The sequence below is a fragment of the Ammodytes marinus genome (genome assembly GCF_949987685.1).
Source record: "Ammodytes marinus genome assembly, chromosome: 16".
NCBI classification, from domain to species: Eukaryota; Metazoa; Chordata; class Actinopteri; order Uranoscopiformes; family Ammodytidae; genus Ammodytes; species Ammodytes marinus.
In genome coordinates, this window is record NC_137220.1 from 24,146,198 (window position 1) to 24,165,794 (window position 19,597).

Genomic DNA, 19,597 nt, shown 5'->3' on the forward strand with positions numbered 1-19,597 from the left:
ACTTATTATATGATTTAGACATTTTCAATGTGATTTTTTTTTGCATATATATCATTAGATTGTCATAAACTGAGTGGTTGTTATATTATTGTATTATCTTTATTATACTTTTTCCAGAAAATGTTTTATCAGCGTGCATTATCAAGTCAAGTCAATTATGATATACTGTATATAACCTGACATCACAAATCAAAATCTGCCCCAGGAGGCTTTGGCATTACTATCTAAAATGACTTACCGGCCTATATAGCAATGCATGCAATTTGCACAACTACTACTTGAATTGGGATGAAAATGGTAACATCAAGTGTACATGATGGGGGTTAAAAGTTTAAAATAATTGCTGTTGAAGTACATCAGACCACTTGAGGTTCTGCAGTCAGAATAATTTATCTTTTCTGCTTGATAATATCTCTTCATATGTCCAAAAACGAGGGAGTTTTCCCTGTTCCCTTTAAAGACTACACACTCCATCAGTCTGTGCTACTTATCTGCCATGATTGCTTCCATCTGGCTGCTAGCGCTGCCTGTTCTTACAGTGCAGGCTGCAGAGAAGGAGCTAGACAAACAGTATCTTCTGTCATCTTTCAACAACAAAGGAAAGATTGAGGGTTAAGAGATGGACGTGCCCTGGTGCAGTGTGTTTTGATTTTGATTTGCTGTGTTTGCGTGTGTGTGTGTGTGTGTGTGGTCGCGTGTGTACTGGCCTTTCTCTTACATGTTGTGTGTCTTATGTGTACTCACAGATCGAAAGGCGGATGGAGCTGGTGCGCTTGGTGTCTCACAACACACACAAGCGGCTGGTGTCCTGTCTGCAGGGTCAACTGGGAACAGACACAGAGAAAAGACATGTGAGTAATAATAACCCTATGTCTTTTCTGTTCTTTCATTTCAACAGCTGCACTTTGTTAGCACCCGCTACTCTGAACGGGCATGTCATAACCTTATCTTATTATCTCAGCATGTTTAGCAACCTGCTGCTACAAAGTCAGGGTTTCTATGGTGCCGTCAGATTCCCTCAAAGAGAGACGTAGCAGAAAGGGTGGATCACTGAGACATGATTATTTGTATCAGCAAGGACCTGCTATCTTGTGCCGTGAACACACATCATCTCCTCTTATGTAACGCAGCGATATGGGAGAGAGACTCAGGAGAAAAATATTCAGCACTGGCCTCCTGCCAGCTACACTTGAACTGCATCACAGACTTTCCACAGTCACACACAAATACACAGAAAACACACACACACACACACACACACACACACACACACACACACACACACACACACACACACACAGACAGATAGACAAAAGTCTGACAAAATTAGTGTTTATTTGTTACTTTATTTGACTATTTATGTAACTTTTTAGACATGCCACTAGCTAATCATCAGGTCATCTTTTTGGCTGTTTGTTCACCACATATTTTTAAGTATGCTAACCTTTTATCTGCTGGCCTGCTTGCAGAAAAGGCTGCCTCTGACAACGCTGTCCCAGGCCATGCAGGAGGGAGGCACCCAGCTGGGAGACGAGAGTCTGATTGGGTGAGCTGCAAAAGTTGACTACAAGATTATGTCGCATGCAAGACTAATTTCAGCAGTATGTCAGAGCAATACGCATCTCTCTGTTAAGTTAAGTTAAGTTACTTTATTAGTAATTGGTTACATTACAATGGTTACATCAGAGGGGGTCAGAGCGCAGGGTCAGCCGTAGTACAGCGCCCCTGGAGCAGTTTTGGTGTTAAGTGTCTTACTCAAGGACACAATGGTAGAGATTGTGGGCACCGTAGACGTAATACCAGCCACTACTTGTTTTACAACTAACACCCTTCTGTCTGGTGCCGGGGATCCAACCAGCAAGCTCATGTTTACTGGTCAGACACCTTTCCTATTCTAGGCCATCCTACCACCCCTGGCCATCCTACCATCCTGTCACAATAGTAAATTCAACCCAATGAACCACAATTCAATAATAAAAGTGATACATTTAATGAAAGGAACAAGGAGGGGTTTCTGTAACGTTACCATTACGCTTGGAGAAATGTAGTGATAACGATCATATTTGTCTATCTCCTCTGTGTGTGCAGAAAGATGATGGACGTATGCGGGGAAGCTGAGAACAGGTTAGCGGGTGAACTGATGCAGCATGAAGTCCAGATTGAGAGAGACATCCTGGATCCTCTCAACCAGCTGGCAGAGGTAATAATAAATAAATACAAATCACTTCATACTGCAGCAATCATTTATAACCTGCCTGTGTCTGTATTGTATGGTGTGCATTTGCATATTTGTGGCTTCAGAGGTTAACTCTTTTCCCGAAGTACTATTGACTTAAACATTCTGTTTAGCCAGCACAGGATCCCTGAATACTGTGTTTGTGTGATTCGTCTCATGATTGTGCTAAATTCAACATGGTCTTTGGCATCATTCTATGTTCTATTGCCGTTCCGCATGATTCATATCGGCCAAATGGTCTCATGGGAAAGGTGTAACCCTCAGTGCTCTGCTGACTATAAGGTGCATGTGGACTCATGCTGTATTCATGATACACACTGTTTCTCTCACAGCTGGAGATTCCCAACATACTTAAACAGAGGAAACAGCTGGCCAAGCTGGTTCTGGACTATGACTCGGCCAAGACCAGGTACACCGGCTCATAGTCTATTTCAAATGTAGTGGTTTATAAAGCTTTTATTTTTTATTTTATTTTATGTGTTAAGGATTTTTTAAAGGGGTGTGACTGTTGATGTAAATCTTACATCATCTTTTATAATGTAAAAAAATGACCAAATCAAAACTCAAACTGAAGTGTGTACATTTCTTGGCGTGCAGGTGGTACCAGGCAAGCAGGTCCAACAACCAGGCCATGGCATCCAAGACCGATTCGCTCAAAGACGAGATGGACGAGGCTCTTAATAAAGTAGAAATATGCAAGGTAGATTTTTTAATTTTTTAATTTACTACGATTCAAAACTCTCCCAATCACTGCAGTTAAGGGTATATTACAGTATTCATACATTATTTATAGACACATTTAAATCCAATGGCTGCACATTCTACCCGGGCTGTCTTAATCAGGTTTTTATCTTTAGAATCTGACTGAACAAAGGAAGCTTTGTGCCAGGGGTGGATCAGGAACATCATGCTATGCACATTATTATGACCATGTCATTAAAGGTCATCACTTTGTCATCTGTTGTTCATCTGCGGCATAATGAAAAGAAGGTTTAAAGTTGCCATAACGTTTGCCATGTAAGGAAATATTTCTTTGTTTCCAACCCACAGGACCAGCTCTCTGCAGACTTGTACAACTTTGCATCCAAAGAGGGAGATTACGCACGCTACTATGTCATGGTGAGTGCAACTCAGTTTGACCCGAAAGTCCAGAACTAGAAAATGGAAATGTGATACAAATGTGGTCCAATTCCACTGTAACTGTATTAGTTTTGCTATGCAGTATGGATTTCCTGCTTCACTGTATGTCAAAGGTTTGCGTGTATGACCTGTGTGTGTGTGTGTGTGTGTGTGTGTGTGTGTGTGTGTGTGTGTGTGTGTGTGTGTGTGTGTGTGTGTGTGTGTGTGTGTGTGTGTGTGTGTGTGTGTGTGTGTGTGTGTGTGTGTGTGTGTGTGTGTGTGTGTGTGTGTGTGTGTGTGTGTGTGTGTGTGTGTCAGTTATTAGAGTCCCAGGCAGACTACCACAGGAGGTCCCTGGCAGCTCTGGAGGCAGCTATACCGACTATCCAAATACAGCAAGGTGAATGTCAAGACATGAAACAGACATTCGTTAAATCTAATTTCGGGTTACTAAAATCCCTCTGTTTTTTATTCACTGTCCATGATTAAAATAAAATCACAAAATACATTACAAATCAAAGTTATATTTGTCTAGTTATCTTTCTTTTTTTTTCTTCTTGTTCTTGCACCCCTAGTTACAAGTAAAGAAAAACATGACCTTTTGAAATATCTCCTTTTTAGTTCCTCATAAAAGCCTGTTTTGCCATTGTTTTTAATAAATCCATAGAACACATCTGCTGCGAATGTCTTGTCATAACTTGTTGGGTTGACAGTGCTAACAAAGTCAATCAAAACAAACCCAGCTCAATGTAGGAAAATAATTTCACAATGTGGCCGCAGCAACGCACACCATTACTCCTCTGCATTAAATTAGGTGTTTTAAGATTTTTTTTCTTTGAGTATTTTACATTTTCATCACCGATTATCTCAAACAATAGTTGACACACACTAGGAGAAGAACTATTGTCAATCAATGATGTGTGAAGGGACACTTATAATGTTCCTCTCTCTCTTTCTCTCTCTCTTTCTCTCTCGCTCTCTCTCTCTCTCTCTCTCTCTCTCTCTCTCTCTCTCTCTCTCTCTCTCTCTCTCTCTCTCTCTCTCCCAGATTCCTGGATGGAGAAGCCAGCGTACGGCACACTTCTGGAGGAGCACCTGAAGAGGAGTAACCGTGAGATCGCTCTGCCCATCGAGGCCTGCGTCATGATGCTGCTGGAGACCGGCATGAAGGAGGAGGTATGATGGCTGGAGAGAGCAGGGAGAATCACTGGTTAAGTAGGGCAAGTTACGCGAAAGTCAACCCCACTTTTTATGAAACAGATTTGCACCCATAAAACTTCACAGAAGGAAATGTGGGTCATATGGACTCTTCTGCACTTGGACTCAAATTATGGCACTCTCAGTCTGCAAACATCTGAAGCCAACTTGTGGTCAGTTTGGCCTTGAGGCTGCGGGAATAGGCTGTGTGTGTGTGTGTGTGTGTGTGTGTGTGTGTGTGTGTGTGTGTGTGTGTGTGTGTGTGTGTGTGTGTGTGTGTGTGTGTGTGTGTGTGTGTGTGTGTGTGTGTGTGTGTGTGTGTGTGTGTGTGTGTGTGTGTGTGTGTGTGTGCGTGTCTGTTATCCTTTGGTATGTTCACTAATACTCTCTTTAAATGTTACCATAACTACACTCCCCAAGAAGGTACTGTTCAAATCATTTGTAGTAAAGGAAAACAAATCCCTTGCCATATGTCTGTGTCTGCTACTCATCCTGAAAGAGCCACATCTGCCTGGACTGTCTCAGTGATTCAGTGGACGGTTCACTTTCACATGCTTTACTTCTGTTTTACTGATACTGACCTGGACTCACTTCTTTAATTATAAGATGGAAACTAGTCACCTGTCGAAAAAAAAAAAAACCTTGCTCAGTCATTCTCTCTACATTTTTGTATCATTCTACAGGGTCTCTTCAGAATAGCAGCTGGTGCTTCCAAACTGAAGAAGCTCAAAGCAGCGCTGGACTGTTCCACCTCGCAGCTGGAGGAGTTCTACTCCGATCCCCATGCCGTCGCCGGTACAACCTCCTCTACAAATCCACAACAATATGAAACATCTGGTCCAGAGCATCTTTTTCTTAGCTTTTCTTTTTCTGCATCCACAGGGGCCCTGAAGTCCTACCTCAGGGAACTTCCTGAACCTCTAATGACTTTTGGTCTGTACGATGAGTGGACACAGGCCTCCAAGTAAGAAGACTCTTTTAATATTGTGCAAAAACACACTCAAGCATTAACCATACACCTGTAGCAGTGCTTGCTCTCAGCTTGCATTAGATATGTTGGTACTTATGTAACAATTGAAGTATTGTGTGTGTGTGCTTTCAGTGTGTCTGACCCTGACAAGAGGCTTCAGGCTTTGTGGGTGACATGTGACCGCATGCCAAAGACTCACAAGGCAAACCTCAGGTGAGAGCATCTTCAACCCTATTGTATGCTGTTCAAATGATGCAATACACTGTATTGGCGTAAGCATGGTTTCTAAAAGTACATCAAGAGAAGTGAATGTATTGAGTTCATTTCTGTTCCGTTTCTCACTTTCACAATTGATACTGCACATTTTAAGTAGTCCGAAAAAATAAAAGCCCATCCCACTAGTCTGCTGAGAGTCATTTTGATGACCTTATTAGACATCTCAGAGGAGCACTCACTTCTGCTTAGGTCAAGGGTTCCTAGTACTGGGTCATGACCCTAGATAGAAATAAGGAAGCATACTTAGGCCAAACCCTCAAGTTAAACCATTTTAAGAATACATTTTCGTTGGTCGGTCATGTCCACACCAGTTAGCCTCCTGGCCTGCAATGAACATCTCTGAAGGTTTTGTAAAGCAACTGGAGTCTATGTTTCAGGTATCTGGTGAAGTTTCTGGCTAGACTGGCTCAGGACAGCGAGGCTAATAAGATGTCTCCCAGCAACATCGCCATAGTCCTTGGGCCCAACCTGCTCTGGCCAAAGACTGAAGGGTAAGAGCCCTGTGCTCGTTACCTCACATTCATGTCAACTTTCTGAAGACAGAGTGGCACCTAGGTTGATAAATCTTACTTTCCGTCCGTGTCTGCCTGTGGTCGTTTTCAGGACGCTGGCAGAGATGGCAGCAGCTACATCCATCCATGTGGTCGCCATCATTGACCCCATTATCCAGCACGCCGACTGGTTCTTCCCTGAAGGTAAAGCATGTTGTTGTACTTGCAGTAGTTCTTTATGTCGGACCAATAAGAGGTTATGTCTTCTTGACTAAAGAAAATAAAACTTTATTAAATCACTAAATGGGGTGAAATTAACTATGAGGTTCTGAAAGAAACTGAGCCCACCAAACCATTAACTTATAGCATGTATTACAACTAAAGCTAAACTAACTCGACAGAGACACACACACACACACACACATCACATTTCCTAGCTAGCGTGGCTAAAACAGAATATAACAGTTAAATTATAGATCATTCCACAGTCTTTTGATGTTAAGTAGTAGGGTGTTCATTTTGATCTCTTGTCTCTATGCGTCCCACCTCCTTCCCTCCAGAGGTGGAGTTCAACGTGTCGGGCATGTTCGCGCTGGACAGCCACCCTGCCACCCCAGACCCTGAACCCGGCCTGGACAGGAGGCGCCCCGGCAGCCTGGTGGGGCAGGACGGGGAGAGTCACACGCCCCGTAAAGACAGGTACCTGTCTCGCCCCAACCTCAGCCTCAGCCTGCCCCTCACCCTCCCCTCCCGTCCCAAGACACCGGGCAGGCAGGATTCGAGGGGTCCGGTGGTGTCTGCCCTCTATGTAGTGGCCAATGAGTCCATCACAGTCACTGAAACCCCCACTGAAGATCTGCCCTGTCTAGACTTCAAAGCTGTGCCCTAGTTCAATGTAGCTCCCACGAATCCACTCGCTGATAAGTAAAAAAGGGAATGTTGTTCTGTGGGATTTTTGTTTTGCACATTTCTGTTATGATTCCATTTCAAACTAAGCTAATCCGTTATGTTTTCCTCAAGTTTGGTACTGAACATGATAAAACAGCAGTTTCTCATTTTCATTGAAACACAAACAACGTTTTTCCGTTTCATTGGGATAGCAATTTGTCTCAGGCTATAATTTGTGACTGTTGTGTACCCTTGTGTTATCTCCTTTGTTTCCAATTAAAGCTTAGGTCACACAAGTAGGATGCTGGTTTTTATGTTTTGTGTGGGCTTCCTCTTTTGCATTTCTGTATGTATGGTGTGGCATCTGTCTCTCTTCTGTCCCTGCAGAGATGTCGCGGTTCAAAGTTGTTCTATTTAAAAAAGGTCACTATCGTGTGGTGTTATGTCTTTTTTTGGGTTCTTCTTTCTGAACTGGTTTCACTGAACTCAGGAAGCGGTGTCTCGTTCAGTCTCCCGCACCACCTCTTCTCTGTCTGTCTGGGTGTTTGGTGTTTTGTGCTCCCAACAGAGCCTTCAAGCCAGGGCTGGTTAATGTTAAGGTTAGGCTTAGGGTTAAGGTTAGGGGATAGGGCCTTACAGGCAGCGCTGCCTTGAAGGCTCCGTTGGGGGCACAAAACACCATGGAGCATCTGTCTAGGCCCTTAGACTGTCTCTTTCTGTCTCTTGCTCTGTCATTCTGTCTGATGGCGTGTGGTTTGCCCTCCTGAACTCTCTCCCCTCTCCCCCTCCCCTCCCTAGCCCTGTTAACAAACAGCCGGAGCCCGCTCCCCGTAGAACCAGCACTGTACATAGAAAGCAGCCACATCTTGCCTCACCCACCTTCCAACCCCCACTGCCCCCTCTGGAAGCCGGGGGTCCTGCCCAGCCTGAGCCCCCGTCCCCGGCTACAGAGGACGAGCAGCCTGGCCTGACTGGTAGTGGTGGTGGTGGTGGTGTTGGTGTTGGTAGTGTTGGGGTCCAGGTAGCCACAGTGAAACCTCAGGTTGTAACCCAGCTCAGCGCAGATGACAGCAGGTAAGGAGGAGCGAGCTGAGGTAGCCACTGTACTCCACCGCCTGCTCGCAGCCAATCAACCAATCCGGATCTCGGCTAGCCCTTTTATGTTTGTCATGTGTATGATTGGTCTTTTGAGTTTATTTTACCGTATCGGTCATAAGTCATGAAAATCATAACATGTATTACATCCACAGCTTTTAATTTGGCTTCTTTCTAACACATAAGGAATTTAACGCAGCAGAAATCATGCAATGCTTTGTTCGCAGGCAATCTTTATCCTCCCCTCTGCCTGTTGTGATGTTTGATTAAAGCCTAATTGTTTTAAGTATACCGCCTGCCTGTCAGTGTATCTGTCTGAGTGAATACTCTGTGGCAATGTGCGATGTTGCATGTAACGCATCACTGAGATTCAGTTCATCCTCGTTCTCTGATTTTGCATCCTGTTCCCTAAACCTGTCTTTGTATTGTTTATTCCCCATTGTGATTCTCACCTTCATCGAATGTAATTGTCCCTTTTGAATGTAAATATGAGCAGATTGTTTTATATGTTCTGCATGAGTCCTTGCATTTCCTTGTTTCATGTGAATCACGGATGACGTGGCGATGGGCTAATATTTGGATTCATTGTATGTCCGCAGCCCGGCCCGTGAGCTCATGTCCACCCCCCCTCCCCAGAGGAATGGTTCGCTCCATCTTACAGTAGGAACCCCCCACTCTCAGGGTGGATCCAGGGGGCCTAGTCCACATCTGCATCGCAGAGGTAAGAGAATTCCTATTCTGATTATTTAGTACCATTAGTTTTGTAAAAGCTGTACTACGTAACTATGTAAAAGGAATTTGTGGTCTCAACTTCCTAAGGGCCTGTGTGATTTTGGGGCGAATGTATGGGGCAAACAGTAAATGCTCCAAATAGTATTTAGAGAAGAAGCCGAATCTTGTCAGAGTGAAATTCAAGTGCAATGGTTATTGTGGACGAAATGCCAGTGCAAAATGTTATTAAAATAATAGTACAACTCGCAAATCATGTACTGATTGTTTTATCTCTGAAGGCACCAAGAAGCAGGCCCCAGCCCCGCCCAAAGTGGCCAGCCCTTTTTCCTTCCAGCCCGGTAACAGCCAGAGATCCGACTCCCCCCATCACCCAACCATCACCCCCCGGCGCCATGCGGGCAAAGACAGCCCTATCCACGCGCCGAGCCACCCTCCTCCGCAGCCTCCTCCAGCCCAGCAGAGCCAAGGGGAGTCAGAGCCCTCTCCTCCCAGGACACCCACCCCTCCTCCAGACACTCCGCCTCACGAAGGGCCACCCTCCAACCCGCTCTCTTTCCACCAGCACTCTGGCTCCCTCCCTCGCCCCTCCAGGCCAGCGCCCAAGCCCAAGCCCCGACCCAACATGCCTCCGCCCCCACAGCCTGCAGCCAATGACGACGGCAACGACATCTGCAGCTCTGCCTCCAAGATCATAACAGGTAAACAGTTAATTTCCTTACAAAACTTGTTTTTGCAATATTTCTTTAGTAGTACATTATATAAGAAATAGTGTTACGTTTCATTATATATAAATAGAACCAGCGATGCATAAAAAGCCAATTATAGGGTAGAATCAAATTTTTATTTAATTTAAAATAAAGGCACACCAGGCAACATAAATCCAGTAATGGTAATAAAAGTGTATTTATAATGTTACAAAAAAATAGCATGTGAAGCATTACTGTGTACATGATTGAGAAACTCACATGTAGCTCCAAATAGAGAAGGATCTTTGATCTGGCCTAGTGTGTAGGCCTGATGCTGTAGTCACAGGTCTTGGTGGAAGAATTATTCAGCTTGTTTACTTAACTGAAAGTAGCAGTATCAGATAAACAAACACTCAACCACAAGAATAAGTTGTGTAAAACCTACTTAAGATCTACTTAAGTAAAAGTATAGAAGTATTATTAGCAAAATGAACCAAAGTAACCATTTGTGTATGGCTACTGTAAGTGTTAGATTATTATTACTGGTCGAGTTGCAGCTAATAATGAACAGTTGTCATATTTTAATGAAATCATATGTTCAGAATTTAAAATTAAAGTCTGCAAAGTAACAAACACGAAAAACTATAGCTGTACAATAAATGTAGTGGGGAGTCAAAGAAAGTACATTTTCGGACATGTGGTGGAGGAAGTCCTCAAGAGTATTTTTACACTGTGGTGTGTCTACGTCTTCTACTGAAGTGAAATATCTGTTTCAAGTAAGTCCTTAATACAATAAAAGTGCATGTGTTTTAGCATCAAAATATTCTTAAAATACCAGTAGTAAATTATGCAGAATGACCCATTTTGAAATATATTATATAATTACTATTTTTTATTAATTCAAGTGTAGCCTATCTCACGCACTTTAATGCTGCAGCTGATAAATGTCTTCCAGACCTAAATGAACAGCAGAGCATAAAACATCAACAGGAAAACATCTTTGGTGCCGTTTAACAGTGTGAGAAACATTTCTTTGTGTCGGCCTTGCAACGACTGAACTCCCTCGCTGGTCTTCTGCTGATACCGTGTCACTCGTTTGTCGAGTGATTTGGTCTTCCTCTCAGGGCATTCACTGTGTTTAGTCCTCTGGCTTTTGGGTTTCACTGTGTCATGGTGCCTCACGCACTCCATATGTCACTGTGGTGATCACAACGCATGACAGGAAATGTGTAAATATTGCAGATGTCTGAGCGGCTGGCCTGTCTGTAAGATGAGCTTTGTAAGGCAGGTAATGGTAAGGATCTATTTGGCTGATGCATTGGCCTTGCTTCTGTGTCCACTGCATGTGTTTGTGTGTGTGTGTGTTTGTGTGTTCGGGAACAAAAAAAGTGCAGGCATTTGCTTTCTTTTAAAGTGTGTTATTGTTGGGTAAGTTTGATATTTATATTTGTGTGTGCTTTAACCCTGCTGTTACAGAACTAACCTGCTTGTGATTCCCACACCAGCCCCCAATGCTGATGGTGGAAGCCTGCTAAAGTTTTTTTTTCCTGTGGTAACTGTGTGTGTGTGTGCACAGAAAGTGTGTGGCATCAAAAGATTAACACATCAAGGATACTCTCCAAAAACTGTGCCAATAACTGGTACTCTATCTGAAATATTGACTAGTTTTAAAAGAAAGACCTATCCTTGGTGTCTTATTAAGTGTGTAAAGGTGGTGTGCTTTCAAACTCGGGGAGAAGTATGCCCCCAGTTTGAAACCGCACGTGTGGTCGTTTTAACGTTTGGCATATTGTTTGAGCTCAAGTTCAAGATATGTCTAAACTGATTTACATGCCACCCCCCCCCCAACTGTTTCGCAACAGAAGGAGGCCTGGTCCTAAAGGGGATTGGACGAGCCTACATCCCCGCGGTGATTGTGGACCAACAAGAGGAGAGCTCTGCAGGTCAGGAGCCCGCCTCCAACCCAGCCCCACCCATAGAAGCTCTGATCGACACAGAGAGCACCCTGCTGTGAAAAGAAAGAGGGAACATCGAAATATCCTCCTCCTGCACAACGGATTTGAATGTTTAGGATCAAATATCACAACCGGTAACTCAAACTCCAGCTCCCCAGGCTCCGCTCACATGACGCCGGACTGCTATTCAGAGGGGGAAAAACAAATGGCTGCCTCTTTCTTCAGTATGGCTGAGACTAAAACCAGAAACCTCATCTTCCATCTGTGGTTCAAACCACACAATTCCAGTCCAGCTATTACACTTCACATGAAACCCCTTTTGTCCTACATACTGCTGGGTATTTTAAGATTGGACTGCAGAGCCTTGCTACTCTCGAGGCCAATGGGACTGAAATATACAACCTGAACACATCGCAGCTGAACTCAAAGAGTGCTTAGCTTTCACATGTTTTATATTATGTTGCTATCGATACTATAGGTTTCATTGCTATGAATATTCTTTCCTTTTTTTTTTCGAAGCAGAAATCTGTGATTGTGGTATTAGCAGCAGGTCAGACCCGAAAACAAGGACTTTTTTTCTTAATTTTTTTATTCAGCAGCAGCTCAGTTGTGTGGAGGTATTAAGAGTGTAAGCCAGCCACAGATGATCTATTTATCCTGAAAGGAAATCGCATTTTCTTTTATTATTTTTCCAATCTGTCAGTTTCAGTTGGCTTAACGTGATTGGGAAAGCGTGAAAGGGCTTTTTCAATGACTGCCACGCGCTTCAGCACCGCACTATACATGCTGCTGCAAAGGACCAAAGAAATGGATGTGGGCCAAAGGAAATTTAATTACAACCTTAAGAGCTGCTCTGGCTTGGGTTAAGGTTTGTCGATGAACCAAATATGTTGGCAAGAGTGCAATATATCATGCAGTTGTCTTCCAGTGATGTCCTCTCCACAGCACATGTGCTGGAGCTTTTGCCTTCCAGTGAGGTAGAATTTTATTAAGTTTCCCATCCTTGTTTTTGATTTTTAACTTACCTGATTTCCAAAGCTCAAAGATTAGCTTTTATAACTTTAAAAAGGGATTTTTTTATAACAATTTGAATACAATGAATGCCTTTTTCATACATATCGTGTAACCGATCACTCCCACTCTCGCTGAAAGTTATGACCAAATCGATCAATTCTTCTGTTTGTTTTATTTTTTATTTACTTCGGCTGAGGATTTCTTTAGCTTGTTGGGGTGTTTTTTCCAGCTCTTTGATTATTATTATTATTTTCTTATTGCTTTTCTGCGCTTAATGCGTCACACAATGCAACATTACTCTTGATAATTAAAGATTGTTCAACATTTTACAGCGTTGTCAGCTTTTCTTCTAGTCAGTTATTTGTCAATTTTATTGTTCATTTTTATTTGACTCAGACGGATACAAAGCGTGAAAGCGACCTCAGCTAAATCAGTCATCAGAGAAGGTTTGGTTTTTTCATCTGAAATGAAGTTAATAATAATACTGAGCTTTAATCCAGAAATTAGACACAGACATAGCAGACATTAGACACATTAGCATTCCTTCCATATGTGTCACCACGATCACAAAACACTTGATTTTAGGCATCTATGTTGTAAAATGGTGCAACAAAAATGAACACATTCTTCCATAAGATTCAATGTACATGTAAAAACATGCTAAGCAGCAGTCTGTTTTTTTCAAATAGTGTGACGTTAAAATCTATACACACCATCTTCCCCCAGCCCATACTCCATGTGTCCATTGAGAGTGGCCATAACCTGCCCGTCAAGCCCAGTAGCCAATGATAAAGACAGCTACTGATAGGCAAATGATGAGGTTGGCGTTGACGATCATTCTAAGTCGTGGCTTTTCCTCCAGAGAACCGATAACCTTTTGGGGTGGAGGAGGCGTCGCTGCGTTGTCCTCTCCCTCCCTCCGTCTCTCCATCCCACACAGCCAAAAGAGGGCAGACATCAGCCTGGACTGGCTCCGGACACTGCTGGACACTGAGGCCGAAGAGGAGTCTGGAGGGAAGACAGAAAGAAAAAAAACACTTAGGCTGCGTTCCAATACCCATACTTTCTGCTATTAAGTATAGTAGAAAAAAAGATTTAGGATGTACCGATTCTTCTGGCCAGATTTAGTATGGTTAGAAATACCCGGATGTCTACTAGATCCATCTGAGATTTTTAGTGTTGAAAACAGTGTGCTATCTGAACGATTCTGACCCACAATCCAATGTGCACCAGAAGTGACGTTACATCGACGGAGGTTTCGTTTGAAAACAACCAGGGATGCGACGGATATAAAAGCAAGAGGCAAGATCAAGGCGCAATGTTATGATGAAATAAATAAGTAAAAGTATGTCCCAATTGTAGCATACTGCATCCTAACTAGATTATTTTTTATGGTCAGATGTAGTATATAGAATAGAAAAAAAGAAAAGGTATGCGATTTGGAACGCAGGAAGAGTAGCAGGAAAAGGGTGTGTGTTCACCGGCAAGAGTGACAAATGCTCAGATGGAAAAGTATAATGGCACACATGACACACAGAGGGAGACCCACCTTTCCTGTGATGACATGCTGTTCCATTGCTGCTCTCCTGCTCCTTCCCATTTGTCTGAGCGGTGATCACCTCTAAAGCCTTCATGCTCTGCTCCACTGAGAAGACCTGCTCTGTGGGCTCCACTGGGAAGACCTGCTCTGTGAGCTCCACAGGGTCAAACCTAGTGAACCAGGTGAGGCGACTTATCTGTGAAAAAAAAAGAAATTACGTGTATAAAAATATCGAAGGAAAAATCTGAATTATTCTCCTGTAGACATTTGAGAAGCAATAGTATATTACTAAGGTGTAATAATTGTGCTTATGTAATTTATTTTTTTAGTTGTCTGTCGTGTTGTTTGCATTCAACAGCCCAATGAAAACATTTGAATATACAGTAAAGAGTCTGTATATTGTTGGCTGTAAACAAACATGGCATTTTTCTTGGTAATTGTGACGATATTACCTCCGCCTCTGATTATAACATCTCTCCATGGCACCACTAGGTGTCATTAACCCACAGCGGTTCTGGTGTGAATTACAGCAAAAATAGGTAGAAATAATTCTGTTTTAAATCAGTGTCCCGCTATATAATAGCAAATGTATCCTTCAAGCATTGAGATGTTATTGACACCTAGTGGTGCCATGGAGAGATGTTATAATTAGAGGCGGAGCTAATATCGTCACAATTACCAAAAATAAATGCCATGTTTGTTTACAGCCAAAAATATACAGACACTTTACTGTTTATTCAAATGTTTTCATAAAGTTTAATTGAAATTTGAATACTGGATCCACTAAAATTACATAAGTGATAATCAAAATGGTTGACAGTACTCATATAAACTTGCTAGTTTACTTTTTTTTATATATACATAAACTAAAAAGGTATATTTCGTATATAGACATCATTGTTGAGGTAACTAAATCTGTCAAATATTTTAGAAAAAGTTTAAAGTACAATATTTGTCTATAAAGTGTAGTGGAGTAGATTTAAAAAGTGGCACAAAAAGAAAAAACTCAAGTACAATTACCTCAAATGAGTACTTGAATAAATATAACACTGGTTACAATGAGCAGATCATCGTATTATTTGTGTGTGCGTACGTTTGCGTAATTTCCACATGAAGCAGTGGCCCAATATAAGGTGTTTCTATACCCTATCACTGAGTGTTTCAGAAAACCATCCTAAAACTTCACTTTAGAACTGACAAAGTGGCCCTTACCTGCTCTGGTTTGGGCTTCTCTGTTATCAGGCTGACGACCACCACTATCCCCAGGGTGAGGAAGGAAAGCATCGTAGAGAAATAAAGGTAGTGGACGTCTTTCAACACAGTAGGCCTATCATCCTGCTCATAGCACAGGGGCGCAGGGTAAATGAAGTCCAACAGCATGCGGATGCAGCCCACCACCAGGCCGATAGCCAGGCCCCAGAATGCACCCTGGGAGGGAAATGGGAGGGGCTAGATCAATCTGAGCAGTTTGATGGGTCACATGGATGGCCTAGAGGAAAGGTGGCCGACCAGTGTCCATGAGGATGCTGGTTCAATCCCCGGCATCATACAGGAGGTTAGTTGTGAAACTAGTAGTGGCTGGTATTACGTCTACAGTGGCCACAATTTCTACCATTGTGTCCTGTGAGCAAGACACTTAACCCCAAAACTGCTCCAGGGGCGCTGTACTACGGCCGACCCTGCACTCTGACCCCCTCCGAAGTGTGGTAACTTGAGAGGGGATATGCGGAAAGACAAATTTCAAATTTACCTTCTCGTTGGTCCTCTTCCAGAAGCAGCCCATGAGGAAGATGATGGAGACTGGAGGCTGGAGGTAGGTGCTGATGGACTGGATGTAGATGAAGAGCTGCCCGCCCTGACTGGCCTGGACCACAGGAATCCACAGTACAGACACCACCACCAGCACCAGCACAAACAACCTGCACAGGACACATGAGATATCAGTGCTCCTGATGCTAAAAGGGTTCTATTCTGCTAAGATATGGAACGCTGAACACAGGATGGAAAAACTGTAGCCTACATCTGTACATTCAGTTATGAGGGTATGTGTGTGTGTGTGTGTGTGTGTGTGTGTGTGTGTGTGTGTGTGTGTGTGTGTGTGTGTGTGTGTGTGTGTGTGTGTGTGTGTGTGTGTGTGTGTGTGTGTGTGTGTTAAGGCTAGAAAAGGAAATCTGTCATATTCAATATACTTAAGGAATATGTGGAAAGAGGGGTTATGGTTTGGATGTGCATGACAGAGAAATGTAATAATTGCATATGCAATTTGGTGCATGATTCCATCCGCAGTGCATAATAATAATAATGCCATGCGTGGTTACTTTTAAAGTGCAGATGGTTTGGAGTGGGAATAAAATATATCTACAGGACATATAAAGCATTTACTTCAGAGCACAGTGGAAAAAGAAGACAGTGTGGTCTATCTTTTCGTAAAGAAGGAACATTTGTGAGTTTCCTTTTAAAGTTGAACGTTGCTGATGCGGGCTATATATCTGCTTGTCCCGAGGTGGGCACATACCTGCCCACAATCATAAGTTCCCACTCGGTTGCACGGGATCTGAAAGTCTTCCAAAGGTCCATGGTGAAGATGGTGCTGGCGCTGTTGAAGATGGAGGTGAGAGATGACATCAGGGCAGCAATCATTACCGCCATCATCAAACCTCTCAGCCCTGGAAGGCAAACAAACAAAAAAAACTAAAAATAACACAGAGATTGGCACAAAAAGAGAGAGCAAAAGGCAGGACAGGAGGTGTAACATGGGGGAAACAGTCTCTCACCTGCAGGCAGCAGCTCCATGACCAGTCTGGCGTAGGCCGTATCTGAACAGCCCACTGTGTTGCCACAAATCTGCTTACACAACTCGGGGTCGGCACACGCCACATCATCTACACAACATCCACAGTGTGTCATAAGCATCATTCAACCCAGAACCCATTAGAATACTTTTATACTGTCAATTACTATTTCACAGACATCATACACAGTCTCACATTAGGTGTGCATCTAACACATTATCCTGTCTTGGTTAATCAAAATCACATATTTCATACTGTACCGGTGTAAAGTATCCTGCTGATCATGCCGGGTAGCATGATGGCAAAGAAAGGCAGAATCTTCAGATAGGCAGCCAGCAGTGAGCCACCTTTTGCATGGGTCAGGGTCTTAGCAGCCAAGGATCGCTGAACTATCACCTGCAGAGAATCACAGCTACAGCTGACTCTCACTCTCTCCCAGGGGAGAGTTTGTTAATGAGTAATTCTAAGATATGCACAGCAGTATTGAACTAGGTTTTTTGAGGGGCATATTGTATGTGGATCACAATGGATAAGGAAATCATTATCTTGCTCTTAAAACTGTATCAAGAGTGGCTGAAGGTTTACAAATCAGATACAAGTGCTGAACAGGAAATGCTCATCAAAGCTATTCCTGTCTCCTTTTTCTATTTTTCTATCCTCTCTGCAAAACATGCTGAATTTCTCAAGATGGGGATTTTCAGGTAAAGACTCCTCCGTGGTTGTCCATTTCCAATCCCTTTATAACACCTGCAGTCCTAATCATTCTCTATTCTTTTATTTCTTATTTGCTTGTTACTACCTGGTCAGAACACCAGTACCACATGGAGGGGATGGACATGCCGATGATGACCCCAGGCCAGGGCAGGTCAGAATTCACAGGGTCTCTGAACAGGTGGAAGGCGTCAGCTCGAGGGATGCCGCAGGTTGAGTTGGGCACGCGGATCGCAGGGATGGCGTTGGCGTATCCCTCCATCAGAGCATTCCAACCGCCGACCTCCGCAAAGCCTCAACAGGGGGGACAGAGGGGGGATAAGATCAACTGGATTATGAATTGCCGGTGATGTGAGGGGGGAGGGGGAGTCGTGTGATCTCACAGAGGACTTACTGTAGCCCATGAGGGCGAGAGATCCTCCCAGCATGATAACGGTCTGAACAGCATCAGTGTAAATAACTGCAGCCAGACCACCTGGGAACACAACACAACAACCAGTCAAGGTGACAGACTGACCCAAGGCAGTCAACACAATACCTTTATGTTTATTTCAAAGCAAGAGGCTCACCTGCTACAGTGTAGAGAGCAGTGACCGACAGCAGCAGCACCACAGCCAGGTAGATGTTCCATTGTAAGGCGAGCTGAATGAACAGTGCACCTGCGTACATGTCCACCTGGCCGGGAACGGGCACAGTGCCAAACGTGTGGTGTAGACACGAAAGATGGAAAAATATAAAAGACAAATGTTTTTGAGCACATGGGGAGGGTGGGATTTGTTCTAAACAAATCAAGCGGGCAAAATAAAATGCCTTCAACAATGTGTACAAAGTGACGGTGGATTTGCATCATACCGATATCTTTGTGAAGATGTAAATAAATAAGTACAGGACGGCTATAAATAATTGCGTTCTTCTACCACCGAAGCGCCTCTGCAGATATTCTGGCATGGTCATCACCTGGGGGGGAAGAGAAAAGAGATGATTATGAAGGCATACATGAAGAAAATCATATGTGCACTGCTGTGTGTGCGTTATATACTTTATATTATGTGTGGCTGCCTCACCCCAGAGGAGATATAAATTGGCAGGAAGAGCCATCCGAGCAGCAGCACCATCAACATACCCTGTTGGGGGGAGGGGGGGGAGGGAAATCTACTTTGAAGTACTACATATCAACCTTGTTTTTACATTAGCTCGTCATGAGAGCACAAGTACAATCTCTCTTACGTTGAACTCATACGCAATGGCCCCAATTCCTGCTGCAGCCCCTGACCCTGCCAGGCCGATGAAATGTCCACTGCCAATGTTACTGGCAAACAGCGAGGCGCCCACCTAAATATAGATAAAAGAGTCTGAATTATGATCGACAGCAGAACATTTTGAAAGTTCATCTGACTTTTTGAAGTTTTACCTAAATAGAAATAGAGGCTCCGGTGTGGTCGTGCTACAGTAGGTAATCATACACATACAGTGATAAAAAAAACACACAAGTCAAATTGAAAGCAGCAGGACTCTATTTTATCTCTCGATTATCGGGCTGGTGTGTCCTGGCCTTAAAGGCTTTGACCCACCGGCCACCAGGTCATGTTCTTCCCAGCCAGGAAGTATCCATCCACCGTGCTGCGCTTCGTCTTCCACATGGACTTGGAGGGGGACAAAAAGAAAAATATTTTAAAGATACAGTCGCAAAAGAAAAGTTATTTAACTCATTAGTATGTGATAGGACAGCTCCATCAAAGAGCTGCATCAAGCAATCAAATCTGGCACCACACCTCTGGGATATTTGATTGCATTGAGCTGAAGCCCTTAATTGGTTACTAAATGATTGGCCATTCAAGGCATTGTCCTCCTAATCCAGTTCAGTTGACAGGGTTGGATGAAGAACAGGATGGACC

The 19,597-nt window shown here is 43.4% G+C and overlaps 2 protein-coding genes across 9 annotated transcripts in view; one reads left to right on the plus strand and one right to left on the minus strand.

Moving 5' to 3' along the window:
- arhgap17b (Rho GTPase activating protein 17b) overlaps positions 1-12,988 on the plus strand; it is a 23,073-nt gene extending 10,085 nt beyond the window's left edge. The window contains exons 3-21 of one of the 8 annotated variants that reach the window (XM_080043474.1): positions 747-851; positions 1,470-1,546; positions 2,089-2,200; positions 2,569-2,645; positions 2,834-2,936; positions 3,287-3,355; positions 3,674-3,755; positions 4,404-4,531; positions 5,236-5,347; positions 5,435-5,516; positions 5,655-5,735; positions 6,176-6,289; positions 6,402-6,493; positions 6,850-6,988; positions 8,872-8,993; positions 9,283-9,702; positions 10,646-10,706; positions 10,933-10,978; positions 11,553-11,623. In XM_080043474.1, the coding sequence (XP_079899600.1) occupies positions 747-851; positions 1,470-1,546; positions 2,089-2,200; positions 2,569-2,645; positions 2,834-2,936; positions 3,287-3,355; positions 3,674-3,755; positions 4,404-4,531; positions 5,236-5,347; positions 5,435-5,516; positions 5,655-5,735; positions 6,176-6,289; positions 6,402-6,493; positions 6,850-6,988; positions 8,872-8,993; positions 9,283-9,702; positions 10,646-10,704 (1,974 nt within the window). In that variant the 3' untranslated portion in view covers positions 10,705-10,706; positions 10,933-10,978; positions 11,553-11,623. Of the gene's footprint in view, positions 1-746; positions 852-1,469; positions 1,547-2,088; positions 2,201-2,568; positions 2,646-2,833; positions 2,937-3,286; positions 3,356-3,673; positions 3,756-4,403; positions 4,532-5,235; positions 5,348-5,434; positions 5,517-5,654; positions 5,736-6,175; positions 6,290-6,401; positions 6,494-6,849; positions 6,989-8,871; positions 8,994-9,282; positions 9,703-10,645 lie in introns of all 8 variants that reach the window. The other 7 variants (XR_013845247.1, XM_080043473.1, XM_080043476.1 and 4 more) reach the window with 7 other exon arrangements.
- Positions 12,989-13,428: 440 nt separating this feature from the next.
- On the minus strand, positions 13,429-19,303 carry slc5a11 (solute carrier family 5 member 11; the record flags this gene model as incomplete). Its single annotated transcript, XM_080043136.1, has 14 exons — positions 19,274-19,303; positions 18,930-19,034; positions 18,767-18,826; positions 18,555-18,659; positions 18,272-18,377; positions 18,097-18,177; positions 17,791-17,996; positions 17,252-17,387; positions 16,974-17,081; positions 16,715-16,865; positions 15,950-16,118; positions 15,412-15,627; positions 14,209-14,395; positions 13,429-13,667 (listed from the first exon to the last, which is right to left on the minus strand). Exons 1-14 carry the CDS (start codon positions 19,286-19,288, stop codon positions 13,429-13,431), a joined length of 1,884 nt encoding a protein of 627 aa, XP_079899262.1. The 5' UTR covers positions 19,289-19,303.
- Between the last annotated feature and the right edge of the window lie 294 nt (positions 19,304-19,597).